This window comes from Balaenoptera acutorostrata, chromosome 4 (assembly GCF_949987535.1).
Source record: "Balaenoptera acutorostrata chromosome 4, mBalAcu1.1, whole genome shotgun sequence".
Classification (NCBI taxonomy): domain Eukaryota; kingdom Metazoa; phylum Chordata; class Mammalia; order Artiodactyla; family Balaenopteridae; genus Balaenoptera; species Balaenoptera acutorostrata.
This window is the reverse complement of record NC_080067.1, coordinates 83,246,648-83,267,313: the sequence shown is the minus strand read 5'-3', so window position 1 is coordinate 83,267,313 and position 20,666 is coordinate 83,246,648. Positions and strand designations below refer to the sequence as shown.

The 20,666-nt window shown below is 42.7% G+C and overlaps 1 protein-coding gene across 3 annotated transcripts in view; it reads left to right on the top strand.

Moving 5' to 3' along the window:
• Positions 1-19,383, top strand: part of CASR (calcium sensing receptor) — an 85,821-nt gene extending 66,438 nt beyond the window's left edge. For all 3 annotated transcript variants that reach the window (XM_007175611.2, XM_007175609.2, XM_007175610.2), the window contains exons 5-7: positions 8,993-9,223; positions 13,458-13,581; positions 16,428-19,383. In XM_007175611.2, the coding sequence (XP_007175673.1) occupies positions 8,993-9,223; positions 13,458-13,581; positions 16,428-17,941 (1,869 nt within the window). In that variant the 3' untranslated portion in view covers positions 17,942-19,383. The remainder of the gene's footprint in view (positions 1-8,992; positions 9,224-13,457; positions 13,582-16,427) is intronic.
• Positions 19,384-20,666: the final 1,283 nt, after the last annotated feature.

Below are 20,666 nucleotides of genomic sequence, written 5' to 3'. Positions count from 1 at the left end.
TATTTCTGTTTTTGTGCCAGTACCAAACTGTCTTGATTACTGAAGCTTTGTAATATAGTCTGAAGTCAGGGAGCCTGATTCCCCCAGCTCCATTTTTCGTTCTCAAGATTGCTTTGGCTATTCGGGGTCTTCTGTGTTTCCAAACAAATTGTGAAATTTTTTGTTCTAGTTCTGTGAAAAATGCCAGTGGTAGTTTGATAGGGATTGCATTGAATCTGTAGATTGCTTTGGGTAGTAGAGTCATTTTCACAATGTTGATTCTTCCAATCCAGGAACATGGTATATCTCTCCATCTATTTGTATCATCTTTAATTTCTTTCATCAGTGTCTTATAATTTTCTGCATACAGGTCTTTTGTCTCCTTAGGTAGGTTTATTCCTAGATATTTTATTCTTTTTGTTGCAATGGTAAATGGGAGTGTTTTCTTAATTTCACTTTCAGATTTTTCGTCATTAGTGTATAGAAATGCAAGAGATTTCTGTGCATTAATTTTGTATCCTGCTACTTTACCAAATTCATTGATTAGCTCTAGGAGTTTTCTGGTAGCATCTTTAGGATTCTCTATGTATAGTATCATGTCATCTGCAAATAGTGACAGCTTTACTTCTTCTTTTCCGATTTGGATTCCTTTTATTTCTTTGTCTTCTCTGATTGCTGTGGCTAACACTTCCAAAACTATGTTGAATAATAGTGGTGAGAGTGGGCAACCTTGTCTTGTTCCTGATCTTAGTGGAAATGGTTTCAGTTTTTCACCATTGAGGACAATGTTGGCTGTGGGTTTGTCATATATGGCCTTTATTATGTTGAGGAAAGTTCCCTCTATGCCTACTTTCTGCAGGGCTTTTATCATAAATGGGTGTTGAATTTTGTCGAAAGCTTTCTCTGCATCTATTAAGATGATCATATGGTTTTTCTCCTTCAGTTTGTTAATATGGTGTATCACGTTGATTGATTTGTGTATATTGAAGAATCCTTGCATTCCTGGGATAAACCCCACTTGATCATGGTGTATGATCCTTTTAATGTGCTGTTGGATTCTGTTTTCTAGTATTTTGTTGAGGATTTTTGCATCTATGTTCATCAGTGATATTGGCCTGTAGTTTTCTTTCTTTGTAACATCTTTGTCTGGTTTTGGTATCAGGGTGATGGTGGCCTCGTAGAATGAGTTTGGGAGTGTTCCTCCCTCTGCAATATTTTGGAAGAGTTTGAGAAGGATAGGTGTTAGCTCTTCTCTAAATGTTTGATAGAATTCACCTGTGAAACCATCTGGTCCTGGGCTTTTGTTTGTTGGAAGGTTTTTAATCACAGTTTCAATTTCAGTGCTTGTGATTGGTCTGTTCATATTTTCTATTTCTTCCTGGTTCAGTCTCGGCAGTTTGTGCATTTCTAAGAATCTGTCCATTTCTTCCAGGTTGTCCATTTTATTGGCATATAGTTGCTTGTAGTAATCTCTCATGATCTTTTGTATTTCTGCAGTGTCAGTGGTTACTTCTCCTTTTTCATTTCTAATTCTATTGATCTGAGTCTTCTCCCTTTTTCTCTTGATGAGTCTGGCTAATGGTTTATCAATTTTGTTTATCTTCTCAAAGAACCAGCTTTTAGTTTCATTGATTTTTGCTATTGTTTCCTTCATTTCTTTTTCATTTATTTCTGACCTGATCTTTATAATTTCTTTCCTTCTGCTGGCTTTGGGGTTTTTTTGTTCTTCTTTCTCTAATTGCTTTAGGTGCAAGGTTAGGTTGTTTATTCGAGATGTTTCCTGTTTCTTGAGGTAGGCTTGTATTGCTATAAACTTCCCTCTTAGCACTGCTTTTGCTGCGTCCCATAGGTTTTGGGTCGTCGTGTCTCCATTGTCATTGGTTTCTAGGTATTTTTTGATTTCCCCTTTGATTTCTTCAGTAATCACTTCGTTATTAAGTAATGTATTGTGTAGCCTCCACGTGTTTGTATTTTTTACAGATCTTTTCCTGTAATTGATATCTAGTCTCATAGCATTGTGGTCGGAAAAGATACTTGATACGATTTCAATTTTCTTAAATTTACCAAGGCTTGATTTGTGACCCAAGATATGATCTATCCTGGAGAATGTTCCATGAGCACTTGAGAAAAATGTGTATTCTGTTGTTTTTGGGTGGAATGTCCTATAAATATCAATTAAGTCCATATTGTTTAATGTATCATTTAAAGCTTGTGTTTCCTTATTTATTTTCATTTTGGATGATCTGTCCATTGGTGAAAGTGGGGTGTTAAAGTCCCCTACTATGATTGTGTTGCTGTCAATTTCCCCTTTTATGGCTGTTAGTATTTGCCTTATGTATTGAGGTGCTCCTATGTTGGGTGCATAAATATTTACAATTGTTATACCTTCCTCTTGGATCGATCCCTTGATCATTATATAGTGTCCTTCTTTGTCTCTTGTAATAGTCTTTATTTTAAAGTCTATTTTGTCTGATATGAGAATTGCTACTCCAGCTTTCTTTTGATTTCCATTTGCATGGAATATCTTTTTCCATCCCCTCACTTTCAGTCTGTATGTGTCCCTAGGTCTGAAGTGGGTCTCTTGTAGACAGCATATGTATGGGTCTTGTTTTTGTATCTATTCAGCCAGCCTGTGTCTTTTGGTGGGAGCATTTAATCCATTTACATTCAAGGTAATTATCGATATGTATGTTCCTATTCCCATTTTCTTAAATGTATTGGGTTTGTTATTATAGGTGTTTTCCTTCTCTTGTGTTTCTTGCCTAGAGAATTTCCTTTAGCATTTGTTGTAAAGCTGGTTTGGTGGTGCTGAACTCTCTCAGCTTTTGCTTGTCTGTAAAGGTTTTAATTTCTCCATCGAATCTGAATGAGATCCTTGCTGGGTAGAGTAATCTTGGTTGTAGGTTTTTCTCCTTCATGACTTTAAGTATATCCTGCCACTCCCTTCTGGCTTGCAGAGTTTCTGCTGAGAGATCAGATGTTAACCTTATGGGGATTCCCTTGTGTGTTATTTGTTTTTTTTCCCTTGTTGCCTTTAATATGTTTTCCTTATATTTAATTTTTGACAGTTTGATTAATATGTGTCTTGGCGTGTTCCTCCTTGGGTTTATCCTGTATGGGACTCTCTGTGCTTCCAGGACTTGATTAACTATTTCCTTTCCCATATTAGGGAAGTTTTCAACTATAATCTCTTCAAAAATTTTCTCAGTCCCTTTCTTTTTCTCTTCTTCTTCTGGTACCCCTATAATTCGAATGTTGGCACGTTTAATGTTGTCCCAGAGGTCCCTGAGACTGTCCTCAGTTCTTTTCATTCTTTTTTCTTTATCCTGCTCTGTAGTAGTTATTTCCACCATTTTATCTTCCAGGTCACTTATCCTTTCTTCTGCCTCAGTTATTCTACTATTGATCCCATCTAGAGTATTTTTAATTTCATTTATTGTGTTTTTCATCATTGCTTGGTTCCTCTTTAGTTCTTCTACATCCTTGTTAAATGTTTCTTGCATTTTGTCTATTCTATTTCCAAGATTTTGGATCATCCTTACTATCATTATTCTGAATTCTTTTTCAGGTAGACTACCTATTTCCTCTTCATTTGTTAAGTCCAGTGTGTTTTGAGCCTGCTCCTTCATCTGCTGTGTGTTTTTCTGTCATCTCATTTTGCCTATCTTACTGTGTTTGGGGTCTCCTTTTCACAGGCTGCAGGTTCGTAGTTCCCGTTGTTTTTGGTATCTGTCCCCAGTGGCTAAGGTTGGTTCAGTGGGTTGTGTAGGCTTCCTGGTGGAGGGAACTAGTGCCTGAGTTCTGGTGGATGAGGCTAGATCTTGTCTTTCTGGTGGGCACGTCCACGTGTGGTGGTGTATTTTGGGGTGTCTGTGGCCTTATTATGATTTTAGGCAGCCTCTCTGCTAATGGATGGGATTGTGTTCCTGTCTAGCTAGTTGTTTGGCATAGGGTGTCCAGCACTGTAGCTTGCTGGTCGTTGAGTGAAGCTGGGTCTTGATGTTGAGATGGAGATCTCTGGGAGATTTTTGCCGTTTGGTATTACGTGGAGCTGGGAGGTCTCTTGTGGACCAGTGTTCTGAAGTTGGCTCTCCCACCTCAGAGGCACGGCCCTGATGCCTGGCTGGAGCACCAAGAGCCTTTCATCCACACGGCTCATGGGGGGGATGGGGGAGAGGCTGGTTTGGGGGGGGGGGAAAAAAAAAGCTTGTCATGCTCAGGGAGAAAAGAAAATAAAAAATAAAAAATTAGGAAAAAAAGAGATATATCCCTGTGTCTCTAGGTTTTGGCTTCTTCGATATAATCCTGAAACTCGCCACCGCTGTGGCGAGTCTTTGCAGCAGCGGCAGCGACAACGACAGCAGCCGGTAGTTCTATTTTTAGTTTTTTAAGGAACCTCCATACTGTTCTCCATAGTGGCTGTATTGATTTACATTCCCACCAACAGTGCAGGAGGGTTCCCTTTTCTCCACACCCTCTCCAGCATTTATTGTTTGTACATTTTTTGATGATGGCCATTCTGACTGGTATGACCCAATTCTTAAATAACTACAAATCTTTCTGTATCTATATATTTGGACATTTCTGGACATTTCATATAAATGGAATCATAAAGTATGTGGTCTTTTGTGACTGGCTTCTGTCATTTAGCATGTTTTCAAGGCTCATCCGTGTTGTAGAATGTATCGGTACTTCATTTCTTTTTATGGCTGAATAGTGTCCCATTGTATGACACATTTTGTTTATCCATTCATCCAATTGATGGGCATTTAAGTTGTTTCCACTTTTTGGATATTATGAATGATGCTGCTATGAACATTCATGTACAGTTGTTGTATAGACTTATGTTTTCATTTTTCTTGGGTATATACATAAGAGTGGAATTGCTGGGTTGAGTGGAAACTCTATGTTTAACTTTTTGAGAAAGTGCCAGACTATTTTCAAAAGTGACTGCACCATTTTACATCTCCACCAGCAGTGTATGTAAGATTCCAATTTCTCTACATTCTTATCAACACTAGCTATTACCTGATCCTATGCCTTTTGATATGAAATCTAGCCTCTTTGCCTTGACTGCTCTTTGCTTCTCAACTTTATTTTCCCTTGTTCTCTAGCACTTACATAAATTTTGAGAAGTTGGTCTCTTCGCTGCCTCCATAATATTGATACTTGTTTTCCCATGTTGTGCCCACTGTCTTTAACACCTTTCTTCCCCTTGTTCTTTGCCACTACAAAATCCTACCATGCCTCAAGCCTGTGTTGACCATTTCAGCCCTTTTTAATGTCTATCTCCCCTGAGTTTCTCTGTACTTAGAGTTGATACCCCATAAGTTAGGCATTAACTGTATTTTATCTCGCACTGTTGGCTCTATCATCCAATGTCTTATATCTTATCACCCTAATCCACAGGTAAACTCCATGAGAACTTTATTACTATTACATCCTATACTACTGCAGCCCAGTTCAGAACACACAGTGGATAACCTATAAATATTTGTTTGTTGATTGATTCTAACAGTATACAAATCTAACCTTGTATTTACAATGAGTTTTTTTTTAATTAATTTATTTATTTATTTTTATTTATTTTTGGCTGTGTTGGGTCTTCGTTTCTGTGCGAGGGCTTTCTCTAGTTGCGGTGAGCGGGGGCCACTCCTCATCGCGGTGCGCGGGCCTCTCACTGTCGCGGCCTCTCTTGTTGCGGAGCACAGGCTCCAGACGCGCAGGCTCAGTAGTTGTGGCTCACGGGCCCAGTTGCTCCGTGGCATGTGGGATCCTCCCAGACCAGGGCTCGAACCCGTGTCCCCCGCATTGGCAGGCGGATTCTCAACCACTGCGCCACCAGGGAAGCCCTATAATGAGTTTTTTAATAGAAAGCTTTTAAATGATTTTGATTGGTTCCCTTTTCTTTCAAGGTAGGTTATGGTAGAAATCGCTAGCCTGTGCCAATAGCAATGCAGAAGAATTATAGCCAGTGATGATCTTTGAGTCACTTTTCTGTCCAATCTAATGTGGAAGATGACCATTTAATTATGAAATGATCTTATTCCAGTTCCCCTTCCAATTCACCCACTGTTGTCTGGAGAGTTTCACTGCAGAGAAGCTGTAGACTGAGAAAAGGAGAGAGGGAGCTTGTTGCCTGGAGAATAAGAACCTAGGAATTGAAACCTGGATAGGAGGAAGAAAATTTATGCTAACTACTCTAGCTTTACTGCTGCATATGCTTTTTAAAGTATTCTTCAAACAAGAATGATGCTTTTTAAAAAAAAAAAAAAAAAAGAATGATGCTTTTTAAAAACATATTTAATGAGGAACTATTACTAACAAATACCTGCCATGAACACTCTCAACAATTTATATTGGAGGCAGGAGGGTGTAGCAAAAAGCACATGTTTGAATCACAGCTGGAGAACTTTCTAGCTTATGACTTTGGCAAGTTTCTTGATCTCTCCATGCCTCAGTTTCCTCATCTATAAAATGAAGATATTAATAGTTCCTATCCATAGATTTGTTATGAGGATTAGATGAAATAGTGTGTGCAAAGCATTAGTACAATGTCTGGCACATAGGAAGTGTAAATAAGAGGTAGTCCCCTACCTCTCCACTCTTCTCATCTTTTATACACATCAGGGCAAAGGCAGGGTTAGCATGACATGTGGAAAGGATATGATGAGGATAAAACATTTGCATTAACAAGTAGTGGTAGTTACATGGGACCAAAGTATAGAAGGCTTAGGAAGCTACCTAGAGAAGGTTGAAGCATATTTCATCTGAACCATGGTAGGTCCCCAGTAGGAAGTAGGAGGGGCATGGTTATGGAATGGAGAAGGGTGGATTGTTCATGTCAGAAAAGTTGCAGAGTAGGTGGGAAGAATGAGGTTCTGAGTACTACAAGAGGGGTCAGCCTTATAGAGCAGAAGGAACGTGTGTTCCTCTAAGAGAAGGAGATGTATCAGGACAGGGGTGTGTTAGGGTAGAGACAAAAGGATGTGCCCCACTGCATAGGAGGAGATCATCCCAAGAGCAAGGGGACAAAGGGAGGAGAGTTGGAGGTATACGAAAGGAGTATGTCAGTGGCACCACCTCTCTGAGGAATGTTTTAAGGGCTCAGTAAAAATGAAGGGAAAAAAGTAAGATTGATGACCCCTGAGGAAGGCTTGGGAGAACATGGGTGGCGTGAATCCTTGGTAGGATTCATTCTCCATCTTTTTTGAGGATGACTCAGCAGCTCTGGTTGCAGAACAGAAGAGCCAGGCAGCAGGGAGTAAGGGGTTCCCTTCCCCCCACAGGCCTGGGACAAAAATCAGGGCAGCCAGCGTCTGCCAGGGCAGCAGTGAGAGCACTAAAGGAGTAACCACACACAGCAGTAATCACACAGGCGCCCAGGGTGCTGTGCCCGTGCACACATGTGGCCGGCCACAGACTCTATCCCCAAACTCATCCCAGGGCTGTTTATGAGCAAATTCAGGTGGCTCCTTTTCTTCATTTGATTTTCCTTACAATAAATGCTTACTTTAAAATAAAGTCAATAAGGATATAAACTGTTTAAAAGCTGTGTCATCTCTGGAGTGGAGTGGAACATGAAAGGTGCCTCCCTTTGTCACACATGTGGATAATAGGTGCTGGGCCCAAAGTTTTCCCAGTGTCAGATCAGATACTGGTTTTTTAGGTACCTTAAAAGTTATGCTAGGGAATTCCCTGGGGGTCCAGTGGTTAGGACTCTGCACTTCCACTGCAGGGGCACAGGTTCGATCCGTGGTTGGGGAAGTAAGATCCCGCGTAGCGCGGCCAAAAAAAAAAAAAGGCTGTGCTAAAAGGGAGAGGGACCTCTAAATGTACTTCTGGGGTACGCCAAACCATAGAACAGAGAGAAGTTCATACTAGAACCTGGAGATTCCTGCAGCCTCTCTGGCCCAGCCCTCTCATCCTGCAGGTGAGGAAACGCACTCAGAGCCAGAGAGTGAGAAAGCCCCGTGAGTCGTGAGGTACAGTGGAAGTGAGCACCCCTACTCTCACAGTCTGGACTGCGTGTGTTTCACTCTCTCTTGGTGCCTCAATGACCCCCTGGCCCTGGGCGGGTCCCGCATGAAAGATAAGCTGCAAAGTGCCCACTGCTCCCTCTTGACCAAAGTCAGGGGCACACAGGAAGCAGAGGCAGGAGCCTAATGACACTGCAGTGGAGCAGAGACACTACAGACGCAGGCTTGGCACCACTTGCTGGTTGTGTGACCCTGGACTAGATACTTCTATTTTCTGTGCCTCGGTTTCTCCATCAATAAAGTGGGGGTAATAGTACTATTCGTTATGAAGATTAGATAAGGAATATAAAGTATTTGGCATTGTGCCTCAAAGGTAATAAAATGACTAGTAAGGTTTAGTAATTATTATCATTACTTTTTTTGTACAAGGGCTTTGTGACCCATGAAACCCTGTAAAAAGTAAAGGACTGGCCATGATTATTACAACAATGATGGCCAAGACTCCACTCACAGCCTTGTTTCTTTCTTCCTTCCACCCTCCCTCTGTGATCTTTGGCAACAAGACACTTCTACAGAAGCAGTAGCATAGGGAAAGATGGTGCAGAGCGTAAGAGTACTTACTCTTTCTGAAGCCCATCTCAGAAGACACCAGGGATGGCTCTGGCTTACAAACCCTGACCCCCTCCTGGACACCGCCAGGTGATGGTGCACCTGCAAAAGTCTTGATTTGGCCAGTGGCCATGGTGAGATGTATTCCTTTTCCTTTCCTGACTTCAAGAAAGTGTTTCCTACCCCAGTTACAATTTGAGTATCAAATAAAGTTGAGTATCAAATAAAGTTCATGGGTTACCAGGGCTGCCATTAACACATATAAGCACCTTAGTGTGAATTGCAAAAAGGCCTCTCTTCTTCAAGTCATGTTCCTTCCACTTTGTTTGAACAAGATAGTTTACTGTCCTGTATAGCGCTCAACCTACATAACCATACATGGCAGCCTGTGGCTTATATTCAGAATATTCATCTCTGTTCTTTAGGTCCTGAAGCACCTACGGCACCTAAACTTTACTAACAATATGGGGGAGCAGGTAACTTTCGATGAATGTGGAGACCTGGCAGGGAACTATTCCATCATCAATTGGCACCTCTCCCCAGAGGATGGCTCCATTGTGTTTAAGGAAGTTGGATATTACAATGTCTATGCCAAGAAAGGAGAAAGGCTCTTCATCAATGAGGAGAAAATCCTGTGGAGTGGATTCTCAAGGGAGGTACGTGTTGTCCATCAGGATACCAGATGCCTCCACCACAGGCAGAAACTGTGCTGGGCTTTGGGAGGGCCTTGGACTTCACCACTGGACTTCCAGAATCATGAGTCCACTTCCCTCAACTCACTAACTGCATTGCCAGGGCTCCCTGTGAAATCCATGAGTGTTTAGTGTACAGAAGAGAATCTTCAGAACCTGAGCCCCATACTTATTATATTGAAACAAGTTTATTCTTTACAAATCTGACTCCTTGGCTAATAATAGTTTCCTTGGCTAAAACTTTCCCCAACCAGAGCAAAACATCACTCAAGGCAGGGCATGGACAATTCACGCAGAGGTAGTTCCCTGTCATCCAGATAGCTCAGGACTGATGTATAAGTCAAAAGGACAATTTATACTCCTGCTATGGGAGACCTGTAACAAATAGGAGGATGCTTGTGACCATGATCAGGACCCCCTTCCATGAGTATCACTGCATCTAGAAGCTTGATTAACAACCAGAAGCACATTACCCAATGAATATGCACTTAAGGAAAAGACACATGATATGCTGAAATAATAACCATTCTATGATGGTTGTGTCCTAGAATATAGTAGGCTGCTGAGGACCCGGATCCTCTGTAGGAACAGACCCTGGACTGGGCATCCTCTTTAACTCTCCCAAGAAGCCTGGATGAGACCCACTACATTTCTCTTTGCATTTGCCTTTCTATTATCACCTTTGAGTGCCTTGAACCACTTTTTATAACATGACCAAAAATTCAACTTCATCTTTTTACCAAATGCTTCTTAGGTTGATGGGTTTCTAATGAAATACTACAATTTCACTGTTTCCCAATATATAGGATATATTTTGAGAAGGTCTCCTATAGATAGCGAATATCATCCACAGTGTGCACGTATTTTTTAGCTTCTACCTCAGAGGGTGGATTCTCAATTATAAACATGTCATAACCTTTTCCAGACAGAGCTTTTGGGGTTCCAGAGGTTATATCCCTCTGTCCACTAGTTATACTCTTGTCTAAATTATCACAAGTTTCAACTGACTGGAGTCTAAATTGATCAGCTATATTATCAAGTCTTCCCTGCTGTTGACTCATCCAGGTTATATTTTACCTCCATTGATGCACATAATTGATTGTCTCTAATTGGTGTAGATTGAACCATTTTTATTTTGTTATTTTGAGGTTTTTGCCACTCACAGCCTAACAGAAGCCAAGAGGAAAAGCTACTAAACTCATTTTATGAGGCTGATATAATCCTAACACCAGAAACAGACAATAACAGTACAAGAAAAGACAATTACAGGCCAATTTATAAACATAGATGTGCTCACATCCTAAATAAAATATCAACAAACTTGGACCACCAATGTATAAAGTATATAATATATCGTGATCCAGTAGAGTTTGCAGTGAATTTACAGGAACATGATGATAGCCAAACATTACAACGTTGTAATGTTTGTAGATGTAGTTTATCCTTTCCTTTCCTTCGAACCAGGGTCCTGAGAGTCTTAGCAATCATCAGGTCTGATACGGCCATTTCTATTCCTCTTTCATTAGAAAACAGTGCCAATCATCTTCTGTTCAAGTGTTTTGAAATTCCTTGTTAAGCCAGTTATTTCTTTTTTGCTGGAAGCAATGATAATTATTTTATTGCTTTCCATGTGTTTAACTTTGTAAGATGTCTCCAGTTCAAGCAGTCGTGGGGACGGGGACAGTCTTATTAAAGAGATATTTTGGAAATAGTATGAGCCCTACCACATATCAAGCATTATGCAAGGCTTTGTAACTGGGGCTACAAAAATGAGGAAGACTTGCTCCCTACCTTCAAGAAACATATGCTTTTGCAAAGTATACTTCATTCTTATGATACATCTATTATCTCTGATACACATAGACTGTTAGGTAGTAAATACCCAATAAGTTTCTAGAGTAAGTACTCAGTTACCTGGCATGATCAGAGAATGAGATAGAAGCGGGACTTCTGAAACGGTGAAGCAATGGTAAATTGGGCCAAACTGTCAAAAACAACCATTTAAGAACATAGAAATCAACCAATAGCATACATCAAAAGGTGAAGGTTTTTTTTTTTAAGAAAAACTAATGAAACTCAGGTAAGAACAGTGGCAGTCTGGGCATTTTAGCCTGGGGCTGCTCTCCAATTGTTTCTAATGTGGACAATCATATCATCTGCAGTTTTATTAAAAATAAGTTTTATTTAGCCTTTTCCAATATGTTTGCCCTGATTTTTCTTGTTTTATTCCACCAGCTAGGAACTCCAGTGCAATATATAATAATAGTGGTGATACTGAGCACCCTTGTTTTAAAGTAAATGCTTTTAATATTGTGTATTAGAATAGAATGATTTTTAAGAATTTTGGGGGTTTTTTTCAAGGTAAAGGTATTTCTTCCTACTCTCTTTCATTGTTTTTATCACTAGTTTGTGTTAAATTTCATCAAATACTTTTCATCCATTGATGATCATATTTTTCTGTGTTAATTTATTATTGCAGTGAATGACACAGATTTTCTAATATTAAACTTGTTTGCATTCCTGGCATAAACTCAGCATGATCATGGTATATTTTCTTTTTCATATCCTTTGAGTTTTAGTTTTTTTCATCTATTTTTGAGTAGTAGAAAGTAGTTGTACTCTTTCCAGATCCTTTCAGATTCCTTACACTTTGCATGTATCTCCAGGACTTCTGTACAATTTTACTTCCAATAACCAGGACTTGATGCTCTTTTTCAGAAGACTGCCTGCAGGCTAATGGAACCCATTTTCCTCACAGGCTCAGAGAGGCAAAGGAGAACCTCAGAAGAGCCTAGGAATTTACATTTCCCTTAACCTGTGAGTGGTGTGGAAGTGTGAAAGCTCTAGCCCTTTTTCTTCAGATCAGGACAGCTCTGGGGTATAACCTACAGTCCAGAGCTCCCCTGGGGGATCAGGCAGAAGTCTGAGGGACTTTGCTCGGGATCACACCCTTGCTTGTTCTCCTCCCTTCTATGTCCTACTTCCTCTAGTCTCTTCCTGGTTCCCTTGGGAGAACTTTCTTTATAAATCACTTCACAAATCCTCAACTCATCTCTGCTTCTGAAGACAACTTAATAAGTGAGACGGGCCTGTAATTTTTTTTTTTTTCTTTTTCATGCTGTCCTTGTCTTGTTTTGGAATCAGGGTTATTATACTGGCCTTACACGACTGAGTTGGAAGGTACTCCTTTTAAAAAAAAAAAATTATTTTCCTGATCTCTGATAGAGTTTGTACAAAATTAGGTTGCTCTATTCCTTGAGAGTTTAGTACTACTTGCCTGTGGTGAACACAGGATGATGGTCATCTCAGGTATGACTATGTGGTGAGGAGGAAGTAAGTGGAGAGGGGAGTGTATAGTTAGATGTAGGTTACTGTCCGAGTCCTAGTTTTTGTCTTGGATGGTAGTCATTAAAAATGACTCACCAAAGTTGGTTCCAACATGAACAAGTAATGATGGAAAGAAACAAGGATTATGATTAATCAAGTTCTGTGCACCTGAAGTCCACTACGGAAATAAATAAATAAAATAAAATCTATGTTATCTGAAGTTAATGTAGTTACTGAAGCTTTCTTTTGGTTAGTAATTACCTGATATGATTTTCTGATCCATTTACTTCCGACTCCTCCCTGCCTGTCCTGCCTGCCTCACTGAGCTGTTGCAAGGATCTCAGAAATCACCCTATAAAGCCTAAAAGAAAATTACAGGAATTGCAATTCACTGCAAAGTTCAAAGTCTCATTTTCAAATAAATTTCCCTTCATCTCAGCATCTCCCCTCGTGACTCTCCCTCTGTGTGTAGGTCCATGTCCCTGTGTCTTTTAGTTTGTTTCAAACTTTTACTTCTATGGAAAGTAAACAGATGTCTCATTATGGGACTTGGAGACGATGGAAGGGAAGACTGTTTAAGGAGGATTTTGTCACTGCGTAGACTCCCAACAATTAATCTTTCTAGAATCCCACTGAGGGGTGTGTGTGTGTGTGTGTGTGTGTGTGCGCGCACGCCTGCACTTGCCCATACGCATCCCTCCCTTTCACAGATAACAGGAGCAAAGACCTCTGGACCTTCCTATGCCTGGATTGGGCCTGAGTCTGCCGCACTGGTCCTAGTGCCCAGCCCCTCCGTCTTACACGTGTCAGTGGAGCTGGAAGACTGATCCTGCAGCTGCAGCCCCTCACTGTTGTGATCTCTGTCCTCCAGGTGCCTTTCTCCAACTGCAGCCGAGACTGCCTGGCAGGGACCAGGAAAGGAATCATTGAGGGGGAACCCACCTGCTGCTTTGAGTGCGTGGAGTGTCCCGATGGGGAGTACAGTGATGAGACAGGTAAAGGAGCAGCCCCTTGTGGACACCATGCAGAGCTCAGTTCACTCTGGGGCCCTGGGATCAGCGAAGTCCCTGGAAGGGCTGGGCTGAGATGGTGCTCAGCACGGTTTCTCATTTAACAAGGTGTGTCTGAGCATCACGCTGGGCTGGGTACTGAGGGGGTAAGAAGAGGAATGTTAGTCTCTGTAATACCATAAAAGCTTACAAACACACCTGTTACACATCTTTCTCTTACTTCGATACTGCTCTCCAATATTGTTTTCTTTTTCTTATAGCTCAATGAATAGACAATGAATATAGCTATTGAATAGACAAAGTTCTGTCTGTTCCAGTCTCCAAAGTTAATAGGCCATGATAGATTGCCTGCTGAGTGACTGGCACTGTACCTTCCTGTGCCTCAGTTTCTTCATCTATAAAGTAGAAATAATAATAAACCTATCTTTTTTTTTTTTTTATGTAATGTAAATTTAAAATATTTTATTTCCTGTGATTCTAAGACTCTTAAAAAAAAGTTTCTCTGGGTTGAGTGATTTATACAATTAATCAACTCCTCAAACCAACAAAAATATATTAAAATTGTGGTATATATTTATGATATACATATAAAAGTTAAATTTTTGTTGGACTGCATCTCTTTTTTTTTTTTTTTTTAACATCTTTATTGAAGTTTAATTGCCTTACAATAGTGTGTTAGCTTCTGCTTTATAACAAAGTGAATCAGTTATACATATACAATATGTTCCCATTTCTCTCCCCTCTTGCATCTCCCTCCCTCCCACCCTCCCCATCCCACCCCTCTAGGTGGTCACAAAGCACCGAGCTGATCTCCCTGTGCTGTGCGGCTGCTTCCCACTAGTTATCTATTTTACATTTGGTAGTGTATATATGTCCATGACACTCTCTTACCCTGTCATATCTCACCCCACCCCCTCCCCATATCCTCAAGTCCATTCTCTAGTAGGTCTGTGTCTTTATTCCCATCTTGCCACTAGGTTCTTCATGGCCTTTTTTTTTTTTTTTTTTTTTTCCCCTTAGATTCCGTATATATGTGTTAGCATACTGTATTTGTTTTTCTCTTTCTGACTTACTTCACTCTGTATGACAGACTCTAACTCCATCCACCTCATTACAAATACCTCCATTTCATTTCTTTTTATGGCTGAGTAATATTCCATTGTATATATGTGCCACATCTTCTTCATCCATTCATCTGTCGATGGACATTTAGGTTGCTTCCATGTCCTGGCTATTGTAAATAGAGCTGCAATGAACATTTTGGTACATGACTCTTTTTGACCTATGGTTTTCTCAGGGTATATGCCCAGTAGTGGGATTGCTGGGTCATATGGTAGTTCTATTTGTAGTTTTTTAAGGAACCTCCATACTGTTCTCCATAGTGGCTGTATCAATTTACATTCCCACCAACAGTGCAAGAGTGTTCCCTTTCCTCCACACCCTCTCCAGCATTTATTGTTTCTAGATTTTTTGATGATGGCCATTCTGACCGGTGTGAGATGATATCTCATTGTAGTGTTGATTTGCATTTCTCTAATGATTAATGATGTTGAGCATTCTTTCATGTGTCTGTAGGCCATCTGTATATCTTCTTTGGAGAAATGTCTATTTAGATCTTCTGCCCATTTTTGGATTGGGTTGTTCGTTTTTTTGTTATTGAGCTGCATGAGCTGCTTGTAAATCTTGGAGATTAATCCTTTGTCAGTTGCTTCATTTGCAAATATTTTCTCCCATTCTGAGGGTTGTCTTTTGGTCTTGTTTATGGTTTCCTTTGCTGTGCAAAAGCTTTTCAGTTTCATTAGGTCCCATTTGTTTATTTGTGTTCTTATTTCCATTTCTCTGGGAGCTGGGTCAAAAAGAATCTTGCTGTGATGTATGTCATAGAGTGTTCTGCCTATGTTTTCCTCTAAGAGTTTGATAGTGTCTGCCCTTACACTTAGGTCTTTAATCCAATAAACCTATCTTATAGAGTTTGGGGAATTAATTGAGTTAGTATTGGTAAAGCACATGGTAAATTATAGATAAATATTTGTTAAATAAAAACCTTGATTAGCATATTGGAAGCACTCTATAAATATGAACTATTATTATTTTATCATTGTTTTTAACTCATTTCATCCTCACCACAATAATGGGGTTATTATTGCCTCCATTTCACAGATGATGAAACTGAGGCTCAGAATGTTTAAGTAGCCTGATGAAAGTCACACAGCTAATAAACGGCAGGGCCAGGATTCCCATCCAGATCTCTGACTGCAAAGCCCATGCTCCTTTCACTCCCCAAAACTGCACACTGCGTGAGACATAGCAGAGACTTAATAAACATTTGTTGGTCAAATGAGTCTGTAGACTCCCTCACTAGAAAGCCATGGATGAGGAAGGCACAGGTCACATGCGTGGAATACTTTGCCTTGATCTAAGAAGAAGTCTGCTCTGGCATGTCTACAAAGCCCATCCTTATGTCCAAAATGAGTCAGGCTGAGCGTGAAGCACTGTAAAATTTGGTGGACAGTGCCAGACCCTTAGCGTGCAGGGCAACCACCTACCCAGCAAGACTAATCATTCTCTGCCACAAACCATCAGCAAGGAGTGTTAAAGGAAACAAGTAGCTCCGTTATGTACAAAGGAAAAAAATAATAGAACCATCAAAGACACATGAAATTAAGTATATTATTAAGCATAAGTCAGGGTTCAATACATTATTTGATAACGTAAAAATCACAATTATTTCATCAATAAAGAAAATTTAAAGTGCCCTCACCACCACATTCACACTCACAAATTTCAGTCTTTGCCACACAGTACTAACCCTTTACTGGGACATTTTACAGACGCGAGTGCCTGTGACAAGTGCCCTGATGACTTCTGGTCCAATGAGAACCACACTTCCTGCATTGCCAAGGAGATTGAGTTTCTGTCCTGGACTGAGCCCTTTGGGATCGCGCTCACCCTCTTTGCTGTGCTGGGCATTTTCCTCACTGCCTTTGTGCTGGGCGTCTTCATCAAGTTCCGCAACACGCCCATTGTCAAGGCCACCAACCGAGAGCTCTCCTACCTCCTCCTCTTCTCCCTGCTCTGCTGTTTCTCCAGCTCCCTGTTCTTCATTGGGGAGCCCCAGGACTGGACCTGTCGCCTGCGCCAGCCGGCCTTTGGTATCAGCTTCGTGCTCTGCATCTCGTGCATCCTGGTGAAAACCAACCGCGTCCTCCTGGTGTTTGAGGCCAAGATTCCCACCAGCTTCCACCGCAAGTGGTGGGGGCTCAATCTGCAGTTCCTGCTGGTCTTCCTCTGCACCTTCATGCAGATCGTCATCTGTGCCATCTGGCTCAACACCGCGCCCCCCTCGAGCTACCGCAACCACGAGCTGGAGGATGAGATCATCTTCATCACCTGCCACGAGGGCTCGCTCATGGCACTGGGCTTCCTGATCGGCTACACCTGCCTGCTGGCTGCCATCTGCTTCTTCTTCGCCTTCAAGTCCAGGAAGCTGCCGGAGAACTTCAACGAAGCCAAGTTCATCACCTTCAGCATGCTCATCTTCTTCATCGTCTGGATCTCGTTCATTCCCGCCTACGCCAGCACCTACGGCAAGTTTGTCTCTGCCGTGGAGGTGATCGCTATCCTGGCGGCCAGCTTTGGCTTGCTGGCCTGCATCTTCTTCAACAAGGTCTACATCATCCTCTTCAAGCCGTCCCGTAACACCATCGAGGAGGTGCGCTGCAGCACCGCGGCTCACGCCTTCAAGGTGGCGGCCCGCGCCACGCTGCGCCGCAGCAATGTCTCCCGCCAGCGGTCCAGCAGCCTTGGGGGCTCCACGGGATCCACCCCCCCCTCCTCCATCAGCAGCAAGAGCAACAGCGAGGACCCCTTCCCGCAGCCCGAGAGGCAGAAGCAGCAGCAGCCGCTGGCCCTGACCCAGTGCGCGCAGCAGCCGCAGCCGCGGCCGCCCTCGACCCTGCAGCCGCAGCAGCAATCGCAGCAGCAGCCCAGATGCAAGCAGAAGGTCATTTTCGGCAGTGGCACAGTCACCTTCTCGCTGAGCTTTGACGAGCCTCAGAAGAGCGCCATGGCTCACAGGAATTCCACGCACCAGAACTCCCTGGAGGCCCAGAAGAACAACGACGCCCTGACCAGGCACCAGGCGTTACTCCCGCTGCAGTGCGGGGAGACAGACTCGGAACTGACCGCCCAGGAGACAGACCTGCAGGGGCCTGTGGGTGGGGACCACCAGCCAGAGACGGAGGGCCCGGAAGAGATGTCCCCAGCACTTGTAGTGTCTAATTCACGGAGCTTTGTCATCAGCGGGGGAGGCAGCACCGTCACAGAAAACATGCTGCGTTCCTAAAACGGAAGGAGAAGGCCAGTCCAGGGGGAATTCCGGAGAGGTTTCCTGGGATCACGGTCTCCGACAGGGATGAGGAATCGCCCCAGACTCCTTTCCTCCAGGAAGGAGGAATGAGACACCCCAAATGCCTGGAACTTAGTTGCACTGCCACAAACGACAGTGAATTGACTAATGTTCCCTTTAAAATTAAAAAGAGGAGAGCTGTGTGCTTCTGTGGTTGGATTTGTCAGAGCGCTGAGATCCCCGTAGTCAGGTTCGCTGTTCATGTCCCTGCCGCTGTTCTCCTCCTCTGTTCTATCCCGCTCAACAGCCCAGAGATGAAACCAAGGCTTTAAACTACCCACCTACTCCCCTCTGTTTATTGGGTTTTGGTTTTTGGTTTTAATATTGAAATGTCTGCCCTGAACTTTGCAGACAGCCTGGTCCAGAGACAAAAGTGTGCAGAGTGACAGAACATCAGATTGACCACCACTAGAGTTGAGTCTGAAAGACAGAATGTCACCAGCACTGCCCAACACCTTGACGATGGAAAGAACTTGAAATGTCCAAAACTGTAAGGTGAATGTGTCCCCTCCTATTTATGAAAACCATAAAATATTTAGACTCTTACTTGCTGCTGCTATCATGTGACATCGAGAAGGTTAGCACCCCTCCTGTACCAGGACATCCGGTTTTGTCCAGTATGGGTTAGTGATGTCATGTTTAGATTCCATGATCACAAGAATCACCTCAGATTGTTGGGAAGGGACTGCATGAATCCAATGAGCTGTAGCTGTAATTAATATTGCCATATGTAGCTTTATCCTTAAGAAAATGCTTCTGTTGTTAATAGTCCGTGGACAATATAAACTGGGAAAAAATGCCCCAGTCTGGTTTATATAAGGCAGTATTATTGAGCTCCATTTTCCTTGCCCATCCCACCACCCACACCCCCATGAGCTAAGCCCTATGTGAGTCCTTTCAGGGCCCCAGGGATCCAGAAGCTCCCCGCTTCCCTGCCCCAAAGGCTTCCTGAAGCCAAATCCATGCCTTCCCCTGTGAAGAATAAGCTCCCAGGTCACTGGCCTCCTACCAGTTGCTGGGGTAAGAAAAAGTGATTCTGAGAGAGCTCTCATGGGGTATTACCCTGGCACTCTACCCCCCAAATGCTGTACCTACGTTCCCTCCAGCAGTGGGAGTCTGCCCATGGGGAGTTACAGGATTGAATGTTGAACAGCATGCTGCTGAACAGTCAGGCTCCGGAGCTAGAGAGACCTGGGTTCAAGCACTGGGTTGGTCACTGACAAGTTGCGTGACCATAGGCAGGGAACCTTGACCTCACTCAGCCCCAGCTTCTTTGTGTCTAAAATGGGGGTAATAATCATTCTTTTCCCTCAGAGCTCTTATGTGGATTAAATGAGATAAATGTATGTAAAGTACTTTAGCATGGTGCCTAGCCCATAATAAGCAGTCAATAAATATTAGTTAATATTATTCCTGTTATTGTCATTTTTTTCACGTGTTTAAAATACAAAACAACACATTTATTTACCATTCAGATTTTAACAACAAGCTCACTGAGCCCAATAACTTTCTCCATACTAAGCCCTAGAACTCTAGGGCCCAGTTCAAGGGGTCCTGAGCAACACTGCTCATGGTGAAGCCAGAAGGTCACTCCCCCAAGCGCCCCATGCTACCTCCACCTCTGTGGTGCGAGACCCAGATCTCTAGCGCCAAGGGGAGACCATTCCATTCCGGCATTAGTTTCCCAGGTCACTCTAAATGCTGCCCTTAAGCCAAGGTCAGGTAGAGCAATCAAATCTGTGTGAGGCCACAAAGCGTACAGGTCCTGATGACTTCTTCCTCTGACCATTTTTCTCCAAAGGGCCGCCTTTCCACGATTTTTAAAGTGACTTGTGGAAATGATGGTTGTCAGTCTGGATGAAAAGGCATTAGAGGGCGCCTCGTGGGAGCACCGCTGTGAGACACGGAGAAGGTGTCACACAGGAAGACCTGGTGAGGCACCTTCTCCCTCAAGCCAGGCCCAGCCTGCCTCTCCCACCCTGGTTACGCCTCTGAGCAAGGCCCAGAGCTGAGTGAAGATTTATATTTAACATTTTACTTGGACTTTTTAAGAAATGGCTGAAAATTTGATGGCTGGGTTTTTGTTTTATTGGTCAGAACAACTATGCGGAAACAGCTACTTTGCTCTGCAGAGTGCCGCACACTCAAGCTCACACTTCCCAGCTTTGACGAACAGCTAACCCTCGTGGCTGAGCTGGAGGAAGAGGCTCGTCGGGGGAAACACACACCATTTACAGTGACCTTCACTTCACCAAGTGCTTGCAGATAAAGTCATCTCTCCCCACGTCCTTGTCGGGAAGGGAGACGGCATCACTGTCCTCAGTCATACGTAGCAGCCGCAACTCTCAGCACACAACCAGGGGTGTCAAATATGAACCTTCATTATTTTTCTGTAACAGCCTAGCTTCTTTCTCAAATTCCCATTCAGGCTAATGACAGAAACTTCATCTTAGTCAAGCTGGATTTTTCTCAGTAACTTCAGAGCTTTCTGAACCGATTTAGATTTCTGGGGATCTGTTCAGAGGTTTCTTCCTTCCCGCTTACAGGAAGGATTTTGTAGCGTAAGGAGGCGGTGTTCCCCAAACATCTGCAGCTCCTGTTGACATCTCTGAGAACATTCTTATCTGACCCTCAGTAGTTGTTATGCCTCCACGCTGGCGTC